This window comes from Hemiscyllium ocellatum, chromosome 2 (assembly GCF_020745735.1).
Source record: "Hemiscyllium ocellatum isolate sHemOce1 chromosome 2, sHemOce1.pat.X.cur, whole genome shotgun sequence".
NCBI lineage: Eukaryota > Metazoa > Chordata > Chondrichthyes > Orectolobiformes > Hemiscylliidae > Hemiscyllium > Hemiscyllium ocellatum.
This window is the reverse complement of record NC_083402.1, coordinates 122,980,706-122,999,644: the sequence shown is the minus strand read 5'-3', so window position 1 is coordinate 122,999,644 and position 18,939 is coordinate 122,980,706. Positions and strand designations below refer to the sequence as shown.

The 18,939-nt window shown below is 42.7% G+C and overlaps 1 protein-coding gene across 3 annotated transcripts in view; it reads right to left on the bottom strand.

Annotated features, from left to right (window-relative positions):
- Window positions 1-18,939, bottom strand: part of unc45b (unc-45 myosin chaperone B) — a 76,625-nt gene that overhangs the window by 7,297 nt on the left and 50,389 nt on the right. For all 3 annotated transcript variants that reach the window (XM_060846060.1, XM_060846068.1, XM_060846077.1), the window contains exons 12-17: window positions 17,277-17,418; window positions 10,916-11,056; window positions 5,873-6,000; window positions 5,019-5,085; window positions 2,984-3,097; window positions 1,050-1,165 (exon numbers count right to left, since the gene is read on the bottom strand). In XM_060846060.1, coding sequence (XP_060702043.1) covers window positions 1,050-1,165; window positions 2,984-3,097; window positions 5,019-5,085; window positions 5,873-6,000; window positions 10,916-11,056; window positions 17,277-17,418 — 708 coding nt within the window. The remainder of the gene's footprint in view (window positions 1-1,049; window positions 1,166-2,983; window positions 3,098-5,018; window positions 5,086-5,872; window positions 6,001-10,915; window positions 11,057-17,276; window positions 17,419-18,939) is intronic.

Below are 18,939 nucleotides of genomic sequence, written 5' to 3'. Positions count from 1 at the left end.
AACTGAGAGGGGATCTGATTGAGACATATAAGATTATTAAAGGATTGGACACTCTGGAGACAGGAAACATGTTTCCGCTGATGGGTGAGTCCCGAACCAGAGGACACAGCTTAAAAATAAGAGGTAGGCCATTTAGGACAGAGATGAGGAGAAACTTCTTCACCCAGAGAGTGATGGGTGTGTGGAATGCTCTACCCCAAAGGGCAGTGGAGGCCCAGTCTCTGGATTCATTTAAGAAAGAGTTGGATAGAGCTCTCAAGGATAGTGGAATCAAGGGTTATGGAGATAAGGCAGGAACAGGATACTGATTGAGGATGATCAGCCATGATCATAATGAATGGTGGTGCAGGCTCGAGGGGCAGAATGGCCTACTCCTGCACCTATTGTCTATTGTCTAACCTGAAATAAAAACAAATAAGAATTGTTTCTATCAATATGTAAAGAAGAAAAGAATTAATAAAGTGAGCTTTAGTCCAGAGAAAATGAGACTGAAGAATTAATAATAGAAAATCAAGAAAGCAGGCGAACTGAACAGGTATTTTTCACCAGTTTTCTCTATAGAGGATATGAGCAACATCCCAGGAGCAATGTTAAATCAGCAGATGGAAGGAGGGAGGAACTCTGGAAAATCATAATCACCAAAGGAGTGATTCTGTGTAATTGTTGGAGCTGTGAGCTAAGAAATGCTCAGAGCCCAATGGAAAGTTATCTAGAGAGGAGATGAGAAAATCTTTCTTTAAGGTAGTAAGTAATTGTGATCTGGAATGAATTGCCCAAAATGGCAGAAACAGATTAAATAATAACTTTAAAAAATTGGATAAACATTTGAAAATAAAATGAATATGAAATGGAAAAATGCTATGGAGAAAAAGCAGAGCTAGGGGATAATTTGGATTGCACTTTCTAAAATCCAGCACAGGAAAGATAGGCCAAATGGCTTCCATCTGTGTTGTCAGATTCTGCAGTACACAAATGGCATTAAATCTTTCAAAACAGCAATTTGCAAAACCCTTATTTGTATAATTTAATAAAATCAAAAGTGAACTTGCCTTAGTTTTTCACTTTTTGCAGAAAGGTTTGTGAGACTCATTAGGGCTTCATAGTTCTGTATACCATCTCGCTCTGTGTTCAACAAACTGACGAGTGGCCTCACAACTTCGTAGATCTGAAAGTGCCAAAAAGATACATTTTCTATGATTAATTTTGACACAGTAGCATGGTTTTATTATATATGACTGAAGCACAACTTTTTCTTTAAAGATACTTATTCATGCTATGGGAGATGAAACAAGTTTTTTGGAACTCTGCTGTCACACCAAGATAATTTACTCAGAAACACTCTCCTTTCTGGGAATAGAATTAGAAATGTCACACATTTGGTCACTCTTGTCTGAAAGCTGTTACTTTTCTTAAGGATACTGTGTCCTTGATTTTTTTCAGAGGGGTCATAAAACTTTCCCGGCTCCAAGGTGACATATTACCATACTTCAATATGGTACAGATATTAAAGGATGTTGAGAGGCTTTTTTGTTTATATGTAATCAGATGAGACTACACGCCAAAGTAGTCATGTTTTAGAAGAGACCTGTATAATGAAAGGGGAGTGGTCAGCTCTCTAGCTGAGCAGTTCACTGTAGAACTAGTTAGGAGTTCAACAGTGTGCTGTGTAGAAACAGGCTAAGAAAGTCTCTCTCTCTTTCTGCTCTTCTAACTGCAACCTGTAAGCATCTGTTCCATTGTTTTACGGTTTTTTCAAGGTGTTTTGTTCATTGGGACTGCTGTGTATATTCAGAACAGCATAATTAAGTTTAGTTTGGATAGACTGAGTTCCGTAGCATTTCTTTATTCCATTCTTTGTGTTTCGTTGTGTACTTCTGTGAATACATTGCTGTCTGTTTTGAAATCTGGTAGTCAATCTAGCTAACTTACTCCGGGTAATTTTCACTATACACTTACTGAAACAAATTGCAAAGTTATGGTCTGGGTTGCCTGCTCAAGAATGTTTTGAGTGGTCTGGCCTAGTCCATAATAGATGTCACAGAATCCTTACAGTGTAGAAACTGGCCATTTGGCCTAACAAGTCCACACGACCCTCCAAAGATTAACTCACCCAGACCAATTCCCCTACATTTACCCCTGACTAATGTACCCAACCTATACATCCCTGAACAGTATGGCCAATTCACCTAACCTGCGCATTTTTGGATTGCGGGTGAAAACCCACAGAGACATGGTGAGAACATGCAAACTCCACACAGAGTCACCCAAAGCTGGGATTGAACCTGGTTCCTTGACGCCACCATGCAGCAGTGCTAATCATTGAGCCACTGTGCCACCTAGGCTGAAAACCAGGCTGATTATCAGGCTGATATTCTACTCTCAGTGGCAATAAATAATGCGATTTGATCATTACACTTGCACTCACCTGAGAACTGCCCATAGTCCTCTACACCAGGAATTACTGCCAGCTCATGATGCAACATCCCAACCCTCTCTATAGGGCATCTCAAGCCAACATTAATAGCACAAGCAACATCGTTTTGGGGTGATACAATCAGATTAAAAAATTATTCATAAGCAGCACAAAATCTAAACCAGGAGATGATAATTAGAGTACTTAGTTCAATATTAAATCAGGTACAGAAAGCAAAATAAAGAGAGTGAAATTAAAGATGGGATGTAAAGGAATGGATAAAGCAAAAAAATAAATATTTAAAAAATTAAACTTAATAAATGCAGTCTCATCTTTTAATTACAGTTGCACATTAAAAGAAACACATTTGTTTCTTTTGGAATGCAATAATAATTAAAAGGTGAGACTCCACATTCATTAAGTTTAATTTTCAGTACCAAAGAGTTTATTTAGCAATAATTAGAATGCAATTCCATTAAAGATTACACTCAACTGAATAAGTCCTAACTCTACCTAGGACATGCAATTTCTATCACTTTAATGACATCAATTTGATACTGTCCCACTTACCCTTTCACCCGGGAAGGCTATTTCTGGGTCAGAGATGGCAGCAATCTTAGCAAGTGCATGGGATGCCTTAATTTTACCAATGTCTGTGCCATGTAGGGCAAGAGGCAGTAAGGTCTGAAAAAGAGAATAAACAAGTGAGAGAATGAAGAGGGAGAATATGCCTTATGAAGAGAGACGACGGAATCCTACAATTTAACTGTATGGAAGCCATTGAACTCTATGTACTAATACTGGCTCTATAAAAAAACTATTTACCTAAACCTACTTCTGAGAAGCTTCCATAAAACTTTTAAAATGTTTCTTTTTCATTAATTTCATAGTGACAGAGTGACTTCTTTTAGCTTGATTGTTACTCTTAGTATTCCAATACATCGTTCATGACCAAAGACATCTATTTAAGCAATTGCAGAACAGATCAAGGGATATTGAATAGATTCATGTCTTTTTTTCACATTTTAAAAAAGATTCCTTTTTTATTTGCTTTTCATTGCATTTTAAGTCAACCGTGCTTACACCTTCTGCTGTCTTATTTTGTCAGGTGGCTAACATGTTTGGAATGCCTGCTCCATAAATTTCATAAGATAATGGAATCACTTTGAAGGAAAGGTACTTTCTCTTCCAAATATCAGATCAAAAAATAAAATGATTTAATAATGGACTGATGGGAAATGTCCACTCTCCCAAATCCCTCTGATAATTACTGAATACCATATTGTGAAGCTTAACACATCCTCGTGCTGTCACAGGTGTTAATATAGTTCTTGCATTCACTATGAATTGAAATATTAAGGAGCAGATGGACATGTTTTTAATAGTAATGCATTGAAGGGTTATAATAAGCTGGCCGAAAAATGGAGTTGAGGCCAAAATGAGATCAGCCATGATTGTATCAAATGACAGAGCAGAATGCAAGGGTTGGATGGCCAATTCTTGCTCTTAATTTTTATTAGGCTCTGTTTTGCACTGATTATTAAAGTTAGGTTGAAAATGTCGCAATAGTTGTGCTTAGCTATGGAGTACTGGGCTAAGGTTTTAACCACATGTAATGTAATTATCAAGTAATTCATTGATAATTAATTATTCATCACAACTCTAATTAATTATTCATTACTGTCTATATGCACATACAACCCAATCTGGTTATTCTCTCCTGTTCGTAACTGTGAACACGTACAGCTCTCATTGTTGCAACTACTCACAATACTCAGCCAATGCAATTTTAATCAGCTGCAATATAATGTCTATCTTCAAGGATTTATATCGACGCATCACATTTAGATTAGATTACTTACAGTGTGGAAACAGGCCCTTCGGCCCAACAAGTCCACACCGACCCGCCGGAGCGCAACCCACCCATACCCCTACATTTACCCCTTACCTAACACTATGGGCAATTTAGCATGGCCAATTCACCTGACCCGCACATCTTTGGACTGTGGGAGGAAACCGGAGCACCCGGAGCAGACACGGGGAGAACGTGCAAACTCCACACAGTCAGTCGCCTGAGTCGGGAATTGTACCCGGGTCTCAGGCGCTGTGAGGCAGCAGTGCTAACCACAATGCCACCATGCTGCCCACATGATGGTTTCAGAACCAAAAGTTTATACTTCACAGGAAAGCTTGAATAAACTGGAATTAGTATTTTCCCCAGAAAATAACCGTCTAACGTGTTACCAGATAAAAGTCCTTTAGATAAGATAGGGGTTTGACAAAATAATCATGAAGAATAGGTTTCGACTGATGGAGGAGACTAAAACTAGGAGGCCTAAATATCAGATAGTAACTAATAACTTCAGTAGAAATTTCTTAACCCAGAGAGCAATGGCAATATGCAACCCATTGTCACACTAAATGGTTAAGCTGATAAATTTAAAGGAGTCATACAATCGAAAAAGGAATCGAGAATATGCTGAGAGGATGAATTGAAGTTGGGTGGGGTGTGAGGCTTGCGTGGAGCATCAACCCCAGGATAGAACAGTTGAGTCAGACGGCCTGTCTCTATGATGGAAGTTTGATGGCCATTCTGCGTAATTACCTTTCCACCACCTTGTGCCACAACTTTACCACGATCTCTAACATCTTCAACCAATGCAAGGAACACCCTAAGGAACCAAATTGAAATTAGATTCAGTTCAAAGAAAGATATAATGCTTTTAAAGTGAAAATATTGTTCAGTTATGTAACACTGATAGTGCAGTACACAGGATATAGTGAGGCTGGTTGCATACGTTTGAAATGCCATCAATAGGCATCTGTAAGCAGCACGCTCACTCCTGAGACAGGAAAACCCAATCCAGAGATTCAAGCTAAAATCCAAGCTGACACCCAGTGGGCAGTACTGAGGGATTGCTGCACTGACAGTGGAGCTGGTTTCCAGATAAACCAAACCAAAACTCTGTCTGCACTCTTAAGCAGATGCAAATAATCCCTGAGCCACTATTTTGATGAAAAGTCATGGAGTTATCCCTGGTCTCCTGGCCAATATGCATCCCTCAACAAAATCACAAAGAAGCTTTGACATGTCCTGAGATTATAACAGGTGCTACATAAAAGCAAGTCTTTCTTTAAGAGAATACCCCTGGGAGCTTGCAATGGAAATTGGTAACAGTACCTACCTGATGGCTATATTGCTGAATGGTGTTGATGCGCTGACCTGGTCCAGTGATCGCATAACTAGCCTCTGAGTTAAAAGACCAAGTCTTCACATTTTACTGCAATATGAAGATACATAATCCAGCCTGAAGCTTCGGTGCAGTACAGAGGGAGTGCTGTGCAGTCGGAGATTTCATCATTCAGGAGATGCATTAATTTGAGGCTCAATCTGCCTATTCAGGTTTAACCATGTTCCTTCCCTTTAGGTCTTTAGCCAAACTGAGACATATATCTTACCTGGCCATGAGCTCCTTGGTCTGGTCTGTTAGAATGGCACTATCTGCTTTCAGCATGACAGCAAGGGCAGAGACAACACCAACTTTGATCAAACGCTTGACGCGCATCATCACAAAGTCTTTCTTATCCTGTAACAACACCAGCGACCATCAATTCACATTTAAAAAGATCTCACATTTTTTTAATAACTTCTTTTTCTTTTTCAGCCCAGTTAGGCCCTGATTTTCACCGCGACAAGAGAGGTCTCTGTTGTGGTGAAAATGCTGGAAGATGTTGGGAATCCCAAGTCCCACTTACAAACACAGTATCTCTCATATTCATGGGGGTGGGACTGGGGAGAGCAGGCTACCGATCAAGCATTTACAGTTTGTGGGGGTAACTGATCATTGAAATGATTAGCCCACCTCCACCAAGATCACCTAGGTGGGGGAGTTCAAAACTAGGGAGTATATTTTTAAGGTGAGAAGAGAAAGCTTTAAAAAGCATTTGCGGGGCAAATGTTTTACACAGACTGTGGTTCATGAGTGGAATGAACTGCCAAATAAAGTGGCAGAGGTTGAAGGTACAGATACAACATTTCGAAGACATTTGGATAAGTATTGGAAATAACCCTTAGTAAGGTTTGGAGGAATATGGGACAAACGCAGGCAAGTGGGACTAGTTTAGTTTTGGGATGTGGTTAACAGGGACCAGTTGGACCAAAGAGTCTGTTTCCATACTGTATGACTCTATAACTCCTATCAGATTTTGAAGATTAGACCAGGTAAACAGAGGTCTGTTCTCCATGCATTGCTTTTGGATTGCCATGATACCTGGAGAGCTGGGGTTTGTCTATGGATATTGTCTCATGACATAGAAGTGGTAGGGGTTCAGGGATTTTTTGGGGAGGCAATCAGGGATGCTTGGGAGCTGAAAATGTGTTGCTGGAAAAGCGCAGCAGGTCAGGCAGCATCCAAGGAAAAGGAGAATTGACATTTCGGGCATGAGCCCTTCATCAGGAGCCCTGAAGAAGGGCTTATGCCTGAAACGTCGAGTTTCCTGTTCCTTGGATGCTGCCTGACCTGCTGTGCTTTTCCAGCAACACATTTTCAGCTCTGATCTCCAGCATCTGCAGACCTCACTTTCTCCTCAAACATCTTCAGTGGGCCTCAGATGAAGCACTGTACATGATTTCTGCTTTCTATTTATATGTTTGTGTTCCTTTGGGTTGGTGATGTCATTTCCTGTGGAGATGTCATTTCCTGTTCTTTTTCTCAGGGGGTGGTAGATGGGGTCTAACTCGATGTGTTTGTTGATAGAGTTCCGGTTGGAATGAACATAGTCCGCCGATTTCTCAGAAACAAACCCAAACAAGCAGACAAAACATGTCCAGAAACCTTAACCACTCTCCCCGACATCAAAGACATCTCGGAAATGACTGCCAGACTACTCAGACCCCTTGGCATCACATAAGCCCACACACTCACCAACACACTAAAACAGCAGCTAATGAACTTGAAAGACCCTATACAGACAACAAGTAAAACTAATGCCATTTACAAAACACCATGCAAGAATGATAACAAACACTACATTGGACAAAACTAGCCACAAAATGACATGACCCTCTCTCACTAGTATCCTTACATACAGATAAGGAAGGACACTACTTAGGACACCCATCTTAGGACAAGTCAAACAGAGACACACATGGGAATTCCTAGAAGCATGGCATTCCAGCTGGAACTCTACCAACAAACACATCGAGTTAGACCCCATCTACCACCCCCTAAGAAAAAGAACAGGAAATGATATTACCACAGGAAATGACATCATCAACCCAAGGAAACCCAAACATGTAAATAGAAAGCAGGAATCATGTACAGTGCTTTGCTTGAGGCCCACTGAAGATGTTACCTAGTAGGGTGATGAAACGTCTGAAAATGAACCTCCTAGCTCAGCGAACAAACCTGCATCCAGAACCTCAACCTGAGCTACAAATCTTCTCAAAACTTGCTAATTACATCTGGCGTTAGAGATTGTGTTGTGAGTTTGGAAGCATGTGCTGGTTGTTATGGTTGGTACTTTGCTGATTGCAAGCAAATGAATGAATATGCTATTTGATATAATCTGCAGTCTTTGGGATGCATTATTTGCACACCTGGAATCACACCGGCACTGCTACTCATATACTATTTTACTCATTTGTGTTATAGACAGGACACCTTTTGGCTTAATGGTAAGATCCTGCTTGTGGCAAACAGCATCTGTGTTGTTACTGCCCACTTACAGTGGGAAACAGTTAGCTTCAACTTTTGAACTATCTTTCCCTTGCAGGATAATCTGAACTGGACTGGGAACTTATCAGTCCTGGAGTGACCAAGAGTCACCTGAAAGTATTTCTTGAGTTTGTGTGACCTGCAGCCCGAAGTGATCTGCTAAGGATAGCCATTATCACACAGGATGGTTTGATGTGCCTTATTTCAACATCAGGTTTGCACACTGAACCAATAAGGGTCCTATTGATGACTTTGCCAATAAGGCCAATCTTTTAAGTGCATGAAACTATGGGAATCTCAACATATATGCTGACTAGTGAAGGCAAGGCGGAGGCAGACAAAAGAGAATCCCCTGGTTGAAATTTAAACTGAGACATTGAGGAAAGGGGATCCTATTTACCTGTTTCACTTGCACATTTTGTTTCCAATAAGAATTGGATTATGTGGTTACTCAATGATGTCACAAAGCTGGTCCCTTTTTTCTAAAAGCTGGTGTTTTATCAGAGGGGCCAAAAACACTCTTGGTGCTGATTAGTCTGGTTTGTTACAGAGATTAAAGGATATTGAGAGGCCTTTTTATTTATATGTTACAGATGAGGCTTCAGGCCAAAGTGGTCATGTTTTAGAAGTGAGCTATATAATGAAAGGGGAGTGGTCAGCTCTCTAGCAGAGCAGTTCAGTCCAGAACTAGTTAGGAGTTCAGCTGTGTGGAAACAGGTTGCGAAACTCACTCTCTCCTTCTGTCCTTCTAACTTCAACCTGTAAGCATTTGCTCCATTTTTAAAACGTTTTTAAAGGGGGTTTGCTTATTGGGACTGTTGTGTGTATTCAGAACAGCATAATTAAATCTAGTTTGGATAGTGAGTTCTGTAGGGTTTCTTTATTCTGTTCTTTGTGTTTCATTGTGTAATTTTGTGAATAAATTTCTGTCTGTTTTAAAACCTGGTAGTCAACCGAACTAACTTCCTCTGGGTAATTTTCACTATATACTTACCGAAACAAATTGCAAATTTATGGTCTGAGTTGCCTGCTCAAGAATGTTTTGGGTGGTCTGGCCTAGTCCATAACAATGAATTGGTATTGTTGATGAAGGGCAGTGTACCCTTGAATTATCTTTCCTGCTGTCTGGACCTTTGAGATCTGAAAGCAGCAGCAACTTCCAGATCCAGAAGTCAATGCTGGGTGCCCAACGCATTGCACAGAACCTTGGAGCACGCACAGCCATGAAGCTTAGAGAGAATGATGGTGAAGGGGAAACTCATGGTGGGTGGAAGTAGGCAGGAAGCTGCTATAAATGAGTAAGGAGCCGTGGGGATGGTTGGAGAGTCAGAGTGTGACATGAGGAACATATGGTGTAGGGATGTGAACAGTGAGGGTTGAAGGAATGGTTCATGTTTCTCACATTTTGAAGAGAGAAGGCACCCCTTTGAACCTGGTCCCCAGATGCCTTGAGTGGAAGTATAGGGATTGTGAATAAAGCTTACTTGTGTGTGAAGAATGCATGAACTCATTGGGATTGGCAAAGTTGACAAAGCACTGGCTCTGGGAAAATTGAGTAGAATTGCATACGCTGGTACTAGGTATCACAGCCTGCCTGTCACATAAAACCATTACAGCTTTTTTGCTGCATGACTAATTTCCCAAAGTAGCATTTCACAAAGAATGTCTCATGGTGGATAGCTCCAAGTGGTTATTTATTGACATAAAAGATTACAAACTTAAGGGTAAGGCACAAGAGTGAAATGTATGTTTACATAAGGCATTGAGCACTTGAAGTGTTTCTTTTCAAACGGCATTAATTAATGACATTGGATTTTTTTGTATCAATGAGGGTGTCCTTTTTTAATGGTAATGTCATCAATAGACTGATAACCTAAGAAGCTTTCTGACAGGAGATAAAGTTAACTCCATGCTGGATAATTGGTGAGTTGACAAGGAGAGAGAAAACCTAAAGATAGTGAGTGAGATGTATCATAGTTGGCATAGGGACCTTAGTGGGTCTTGGGGATGTTGGACATGTGAGGGACCATGGGAGATATATAGATTGGCATGGAGACATAAAGGGATGGATACGGGGCATAGACTGGCATGGATCAGGCATGAAAAGTGAGAGGTGTGTGTGAGGGGTAGGATTGGCAGAGATGTTTTATATTTTAATCTTTTAACTATGTGCATCTGAAGTCTGAATGAGAATCAGTGTGAAATTGTGTCTGAGCATGAGATGATGCAATGGAAGACAGCTGTACATGCTAGGACCACCTGATGATGGAGCAGTGCATCGAAAGCTAATGTTTTCAAATAAACCTGTTAGACTATAACCTGATGTTGTGTGATTTTTAACTTTGCACAACACCAGCACCTCCATATCAGGACTCAGAAGGTAATACTCACACCTCCAGATCAAATCATTCAAGTTCCATTCTAGAGACTGGAGCAGAAAATTCAGGCTACACCCATAGTCCAGTATTCCAGGAGTGCTGCACTGTCAGTGATGCCATCTTTCAAATGAGATGATTAACTGGAGGCTCATTTACCACCTCGGGTGAATGCAAAAGATCCCATGGACATTATATGGAAGAGTTCTTATTGGTGCTCAGCTAACATTGATCTTTCAAACAATATCAGTAAAAGAAAATGTGTCCATTGTTGCTTTTGGGAATTTGCTGGGTACAAATTGGCAGACATGTTTTCAACTTACAGCAATTACTTCATTGGTTGTAAAGTGCTTTGTGATAGTTGAAGTAATGAAAGGTACTATATAAATGTAAATCTTGTTTTGTTTTACCTTTGGATGGTCTTCAGGCACATGCTGTTTTGACAACTTTGCCAACTCAACCAGCTCTGGGATCTTCTCCTTGACATCATAACTGTTGGTGCAGTTCACCAGGATCGAAGCTACAGCATAAAGGATTGTCTTGTCAGCTGACTGTTGGAACGAAGGAAGAGATAAGATTAAGAGGAGATTTGATCACAGTGCTTGAAATCATGAGTGGTCTAGACTCAGTAAAGAGGGAGAAGCTGTTTCTCATTTGCACAAGGATTGGGAATCAAAGGTCACTGACTCAAAGTGATTAGCAAAAGAAGAAACGGCGACATGAGAGGAAAAATGATGTCTAACAGCAAGTGGTTAGGTTCCAAAATTCACAGCCTGAGAGTGTGGGAGAGGTTGATTCAGTTACAGTTTTCAAAAGAGAATTGGATAAATATCTGAAAAGAAGATAATTGCAGAATTATGGAGAAAAGGCAAGAACATTGGACTAGGGGATTTATTCAAACTGAGAGCGGGCATAGACATGAAGGGCTGAATGACCTCCCTTCTGTCTCGTTATATGATAAGAAGCAAAGTGCTCTGTGAAAAATAACCCCATTTAAAATTCAACAAATTGATGTTTTCAAGAAAATCATTACCAAAATAAATAATTCCCTCGTACAGGAAATCCTGTAAAAATATGAAAAAAACTCCATCTCATGATTTGTTCACTGGGGTCACTCATGATTTGTTTTAATTTCACTGAAAATGACAAGTGGATAAGGTGGTAATGAAGGTGTATAGCATACTTGCCTTCATCAGTCAGGACGTTGAGTATAAAAGTTGGCAAGTCATGCTGCAGCTGTATAAAACTTTAGTGAAGCCACGTTTGGAGTATTATGTGTAGTTCTGGTTGCCACACCATGGGAAGGATGTGGCGATTTTGGAGGGGTTGAAGAAGAGGTTTACAAGGACATTGCATGGACTAGAGTGTATTAGCCATAAGGAAAGGTTGATCAAATTTGGACTTTTTGCGAGAGCATCAGAGGCGACCTCATAGAAATTTATAAAAGTGAGAGCCATGAATTGAGTGGATAATCGGAGTCTTTTTGCCAGCATGGAAGTAGTCAAATACTAGATGGCATAGGTTTAAGTTGGGGGGGGTGGGGGGGGGGGATGCTTTAAAGGATATTTGAGAGAAAAGTTTTTTTTTATATAGTGTGGTAGCTGTCTGGAACATGCTAGCAGAGGAGGTAGTAGAAGCGGATATGATAGCAACATTTAAGAGACATTTAGGCAGATGCATGAATATGCAGGGAATAGAGGGATAGGGACCATGCGCAGGCAGATGGTGTTCATTTAGAATGGCATCATGGTTGGCACAGATGTGATGGGCCAAAGGGCCTGCTCCTGTGCTATACTGTTCTGTGTTCTATCACATGTTGATCTAGCCTGGACAAACCAAAATTGGCAAAACTGTTGGCTTTAATCTCATTTTAATCATCTTTCAACCATGAATGTGTAAAATCCATTTTGAGATGATAGTTTCACCAAGGATTCCTTCTCCATGTAGCAGAGGGGAAAACAGATCTGCCAGTTGAATAAAAATTGCAGTAATTGGAGCCCAAGAATTCATCAGATTGAGATAAAATGAGAACAAGAGGACAGAATTAAATTTGCAAATTAAGTATAATATGAAATAAACATTTTCACACAGTGTATGTTAGAATGTGGCATGCACTGTCTGGGTGTGTTGTGGAGGGAGATTCAATTGATGACTTCAAGGCGGCTAGTTATTTAAATAAGAACATGATGTCGAGTTCAGATAAAAGGCTGGAGAATAGCATTAAGTAGCAATCTCATTTAGAGAATTGATGCAGACATAACGAGACAAATAGCCTTCTTTTGCACTATTGTAATTTTGTGCAAAAGAGAGAGATTCATGACAAAAGTAAATCGTTTAAAGTCTCTTTATTCAGTTGAATTTCATGAAGTTTTATCCAATGACTATACTTTTGCCTCCACAATTTAATATAATCACATTGCAAAAGGATCTCTCTCTATGTAATATTGAAATTGTTTAAACTCACCATTCAGGCGAATCTTTCTCTAACATTCATTTAATACAATGCGGTAATGGCATTTGGCTGTTGGAGGGTATCAGCTGTAATCAGAACTTTAAATATGTAGAAAACAAAAACATGTATCTAAATTGCATCTTTAATGTGAAAAAAATCTGAAGATGCTTCATAGATGTATTAGAAAGGAAAATTTGATACCAAACCATATCAGGAGATAGAGCCATAGAGTTGAACAGCACAGAAACAGATCCTTCAGTCCAATTTGTCCATGCCAACCAGATATCTTAAATTAATCAAGTCCCATTCAGTCCATATCCCTCTAAACCCTTCCTATTCATGGACCCATCAGCTGCATTTTAAATGTTGTGATTGTACCAGCCTCCATTACCTCCTCTAGCAACCGATTCCATAAATACGTCACCCTCTGTTGTCTTACATCTCTATTATCTCTTTTCTCTCTCACCTTAAACCTACTTTTGGACTCGAGTAAAAAATGAGGTCTGCAGATGCTGGAGATCACAGCTGCAAATGTGTTGCTGGTCAAAGCACAGCAGGCCAGGCAGCATCTCAGGAATAGAGAATTCGACGTTTCGAGCATAAGCCCTTCATCAGGAATGAGAGAGAGTAGCCAAGCAGGCTAAGATAAAAGGTAGGGAGGAGGGACTAGGGGGAGGGGCGATGGAGGTGGGATAGGTGGAAGGAGGTCAAGGTGAGGGTGATAGGCTGGAGTGGGGTGGGGGCGGAGAGGTCAGGAAGAGGATTGCAGGTTAGGAGGGCGGTGCTGAGTTGAGGGAACCGACTGAGACAAGGTGGGGGGAGGGGAAATGAGGAAACTGGAGAAATCTGAATTCATACCTTGTGGTTGGAGGGTTCCCAGGCGGAAGATGAGGCGCTCCTCCTCCAGCCGTCGTGTAGTTGTGTTCTGCCGGTGGAGGAGTCCAAGGACCTGCATGTCCTCGGTGGAGTGGGAGGGAGAGTTAAAGTGTTGAGCCACGGGGTGATTGGGTTGGTTGGTTCGGGCGGCCCGGAGGTGTTCTCTGAAGCGTTCCGCAAGTAAGCGGCCTGTCTCACCAATATAGAGGAGGCCACATCGGGTGCAGCGGATGCAATAGATGATGTGTGTGGAGGTACAGGTGAACTTGTGGCGGATATGGAAGGATCCCTTGGGGCCTTGGAGGGAAGTGAGTGTGGAGGTGTGGGTGCAAGTTTTACATTTCCTGCGGTTGCAGGGGAAGGTGCCGGGGGTGGAGGTTGGGTTGGTGGGGGGTGTGGATCTGACGAGGGAGTCACGAAGGGAGTGGTCCTTGCGGAACGCTGATAGGGGAGGGGAGGGAAATATATCCTTGGTGGTGGGGTCTGTTTGGAGGTGGCGGAAATGGCGGCGGATGATACGTTGTATGCGGAGGTTGGTGGGGTGGTAGGTGAGAACCAGTGGGGTTCTGTCTTGGTGGCGGTTGGAGGAGCGGGGCTCAAGGGCGGAGAAGCGGGAAGTGGAGGAGATGCGGTGGAGGGCATCGTCGATCACGTCTGGGGGGAATCTGCGGTCCTTGAAGAAGGAGGCCATCTGGGCTGTCCTTGAAGAAGGAGGCCATCTGGGCTGCTTGAAGAAGGAGGCCATCTGGGCTGCTTGAAGAAGGAGGCCATCTTGGATATGTGGAACAGTCCATCTTCCGCATCGTAGGATATGTGGAACAGTCCATCTTCCGCAACTACACTGGCACCACCCCCCACCTTTTCCTCCGCTACATCGATGACTGTATCGGCGCTGCCTCGTGCTCCCACGAGGAGGTTGAACAGTTCATCAACTTTACTAACACCTTCCATCCCGACCTGAAATTCACCTGGACTGTCTCAGACTCCTCCCTCCCCTTCCTAGACCTTTCCATTTCTATCTCGGGCGACCGACTCAACACAGACATCTATTATAAACCGACTGACTCCCACAGCTACCTGGACTACACCTCCTCCCACCCTGCCCCCTGTAAAAACGCCATCCCATATTCCCAATTCCTTCGTCTCCGCCGCATCTGCTCCCAGGAGGACCAATTCCAACACCGCACAGCCCAGATGGCCTCCTTCTTCAAGGACCGCAGATTCCCCCCAGACGTGATCGACGATGCCCTCCACCGCATCTCCTCCACTTCCCGCTCCTCCGCCCTTGAGCCCCGCTCCTCCAACCGCCACCAAGACAGAACCCCACTGGTTCTCACCTACCACCCCACCAACCTCCGCATACAACGTATCATCCGCCGCCATTTCCGCCACCTCCAAACGGACCCCACCACCAAGGATATATTTCCCTCCCCTCCCCTATCAGCGTTCCGCAAGGACCACTCCCTTCGTGACTCCCTCGTCAGATCCACACCCCCCACCAACCCAACCTCCACCCCCGGCACCTTCCCCTGCAACCGCAGGAAATGTAAAACTTGCGCCCACACCTCCACACTCACTTCCCTCCAAGGCCCCAAGGGATCCTTCCATATCCGCCACAAGTTCACCTGTACCTCCACACACATCATCTATTGCATCCGCTGCACCCGATGTGGCCTCCTCTATATTGGTGAGACAGGCCGCTTACTTGCGGAACGCTTCAGAGAACACCTCCGGGCCGCCCGAACCAACCAACCCAATCACCCCGTGGCTCAACACTTTAACTCTCCCTCCCACTCCACCGAGGACATGCAGGTCCTTGGACTCCTCCACCGGCAGAACACAACTACACGACGGCTGGAGGAGGAGCGCCTCATCTTCCGCCTGGGAACCCTCCAACCACAAGGTATGAATTCAGATTTCTCCAGTTTCCTCATTTCCCCTCCCCCCACCTTGTCTCAGTCGGTTCCCTCAACTCAGCACCGCCCTCCTAACCTGCAATCCTCTTCCTGACCTCTCCGCCCCCACCCCACTCCAGCCTATCACCCTCACCTTGACCTCCTTCCACCTATCCCACCTCCATCGCCCCTCCCCCTAGTCCCTCCTCCCTACCTTTTATCTTAGCCTGCTTGGCTCTCTCTCTCTTATTCCTGATGAAGGGCTTATGCTCGAAACGTCGAATTCTCTATTCCTGAGATGCTGCCTGGCCTGCTGTGCTTTGACCAGCAACACATTTGCAGCTACTTTTGGACTCTCCTACCTGGGAAAAGGATCTTAACTATTCACCCTATTCATGTCCCTCAATAATTTTATAAACTTTTGTAAGGTCAACCCTCAGCCTCTGATGTTCCAGAGAAAATAGCCCCAGGCTACTTAACCTTTCCCTATAGTTCAAATCCTCCAACCCTGGCTGCATCCTTGTAACTATTAAGACCTGTGGCCAAAAGCTTGTTCAGAGGTCACTTTAAATAAATCCTTAAATGAGGAAAGAGGGGTAGGGGTGGAAAGGTTTGAGGGAATTCCAGACACAAGGGCCCAAGCAGCTAAAGGCATAGATATAAAGGTGGAATGGTTAAAACTGGGAATGATTTGGAGATGCCGGTGTTGGACTGGGGTGTACAAAGTTAAAAATCACACAACACCAGGTTATAGTCCAACAGGTTTAATTGGAAGCACGCTAGCTTTCGGAGCGAGCTCTATCACCTGATGAAGGAGTGTTGCTCTGAAAGCTAGTGTGCTTCCAATTAAACCTGTTGGACTATAATCTGGTGTCGTGTGATTTTAACTTAAAACTGGGAAGGCTGAGATTAGAGAGCACAAACATCTCTGGGTTTGTGAGGTTGGATAAAATCGCAGAGAAAGTGAGGGGTGAAGCTATGAAGGGATTTAAGAACAAGGATGAGAATTTCGAGACCAAGATCTTGCTTGACTGAAAATCAATGTAGGGTCAGTGAGCGCAGGATTGATGGGTCAACAGCATTTGATACAAGTTAGGACACAAATGGCAGAATCTAAGGTGAACTCAAGTTCATGGACAGTGGAAGAAAAGAGATCAGCTAGTGCATTGGAATATCCATGTGTAGGGTTAACAAAGGCATGGCAAGGGCTCACATGGAAATGTGGAAATCAGAGGTGGAACTCAACAGGCATTACGATGTCAAAGACATGAAGTTGGAAGCTCACCTTGGGGTCACTTAAGACACAATGGTTATGAAAAGTTAGTTTCAGCCTCAGACGATCACTGGGCGAGGAGTGGACTCAGCTGAGGAATGCAGTTTGTGATACAGCATGAAGATAGTAGCTTCTGTGTTCACAAAAGCTGGAAAGATCCTCATAACGATGCAAAAGAGGCAAATACTACCACATTCCTCATTCACTGATCTTTACAATGAAGGAGGTTGTAATACGATATCATACATTGAAATGAAATTATACAGAGCATCTACCTTTGACAACTCAAACATTGCCTGCATCGCTGGCTCATCCTCTACAAAATCATCTTTCACATCTGCGTCCAGTGTCAGGTAAGCCATTCCTTCAATCGCCCACTTTCTTGTACGAATGTCAATATTTTGATTGCATAGCCACCTAAAAAAGGAATTTAATTCATTTCAGGGTAAAAAATAATTTTATTCACATTAATCTATACAAAGCATATCTTGACATCTAAATCAGGAATTGAAAAGTCATGTTCTGATGTCCATTGATTGCTCTCATCGTGGAGCTGTCTGGTTCACAGGTGGGAATGAGAAATGTCAGAATGATTTTTTTATAGAATCTCTACACTGTAGCAACAGGCCATTTGGCCCAACAAGTCCACATTGACCCTCTGAAGAGTATCCCACCCAGTTCTATTCCCCTGCCCTAATACTTTACATTTCCCTTTGTTAGTGCACCTAGCCTACATATCCCTAACGACTATGGGCAATTTAGCATGGCCAATTCACCTAACCTGCACATCTTTGGACTGTGGGAGGAAACCAGAGCGCCCAGAGGAAACCCACGGAGACATGGGGAGAATGTGCAAACTCCACACAAACTACCCGGCACTGTGAGGCAGCAGGGCTAACCACTGAGCCACCATTTATCTTTTTAAATCAGGTTTTGTTCTGTGTCTCCCACATGAATAGGAAGAACATTTTTTTCTCATTTTAACTTGTCACTCATGAGCACGGTGTTATCATGTCAATGGTTCAGCGGTCAATTTGGACATAGCAAGTTCCCTCAAACACTAATGTTACAGTAACAAAGAAATCAAGTGTGTTTTTGTATTGCTAATTAAGGAATAAATATTACCTAGAACACTGGAGAGAACTATTTTTCAAAAAGATTGACATAGAATCTTTAACATCCACTTGAGAAGGCAGTTGCGGCCTTAGTTTTCATTTCAGCAGATAGTCAGTACCCCTGCCATTATAGCATGCCTTCAGTATTTCATTGGGAGCGTCAGTCTGCATTGTCTACTCAAGTATTATTTGTTCCTTTATTCTTTCATGGAGTGTAGCATCACTGCCTGGCTAGCATTTACACTCACACTCACAGGAATCCGATTCACGAGAGAAGAAGAAAAGGATGGCCAACTCCCATTCCTAGACGTGATAGTACAGAGAACACCGAACGGAGAATTCACCACAAGGGTACACAGGAAAACAACACACACAGACCAAGTCCTAAACTATGAAAGTAACCACCCCAACACACACAAACGAAGCTGCATCAGGACACTATTCAAAAGAGCCACAACACACTGCAGTACACCAGAACTGCGAAAAGAGGAAGAGGAACACCTATACAAGGTATTTGCCAAAAATGGATACCCGCGCAACTTTATCAACAGATGCCTAAGAGATAGACCACGGAACGAAGACATGCCACAACCAAAAGGACTAGCCACACTACCATACATCAGGAGCGTTTCAGAACTGACAGCCAGACTACTGCAACCCACAAACTCAAAACGACACACAAACCAACAGCCACGCTCAGACAACAACTCACTAGAACAAAGGACCCGATACCCAACATGAGCAAAACTAATGTAGTTTACAAAATACCATGCAAGGACTGCACAAAACACTATATAGGACAAACAGGAAGACAGCTAACAAT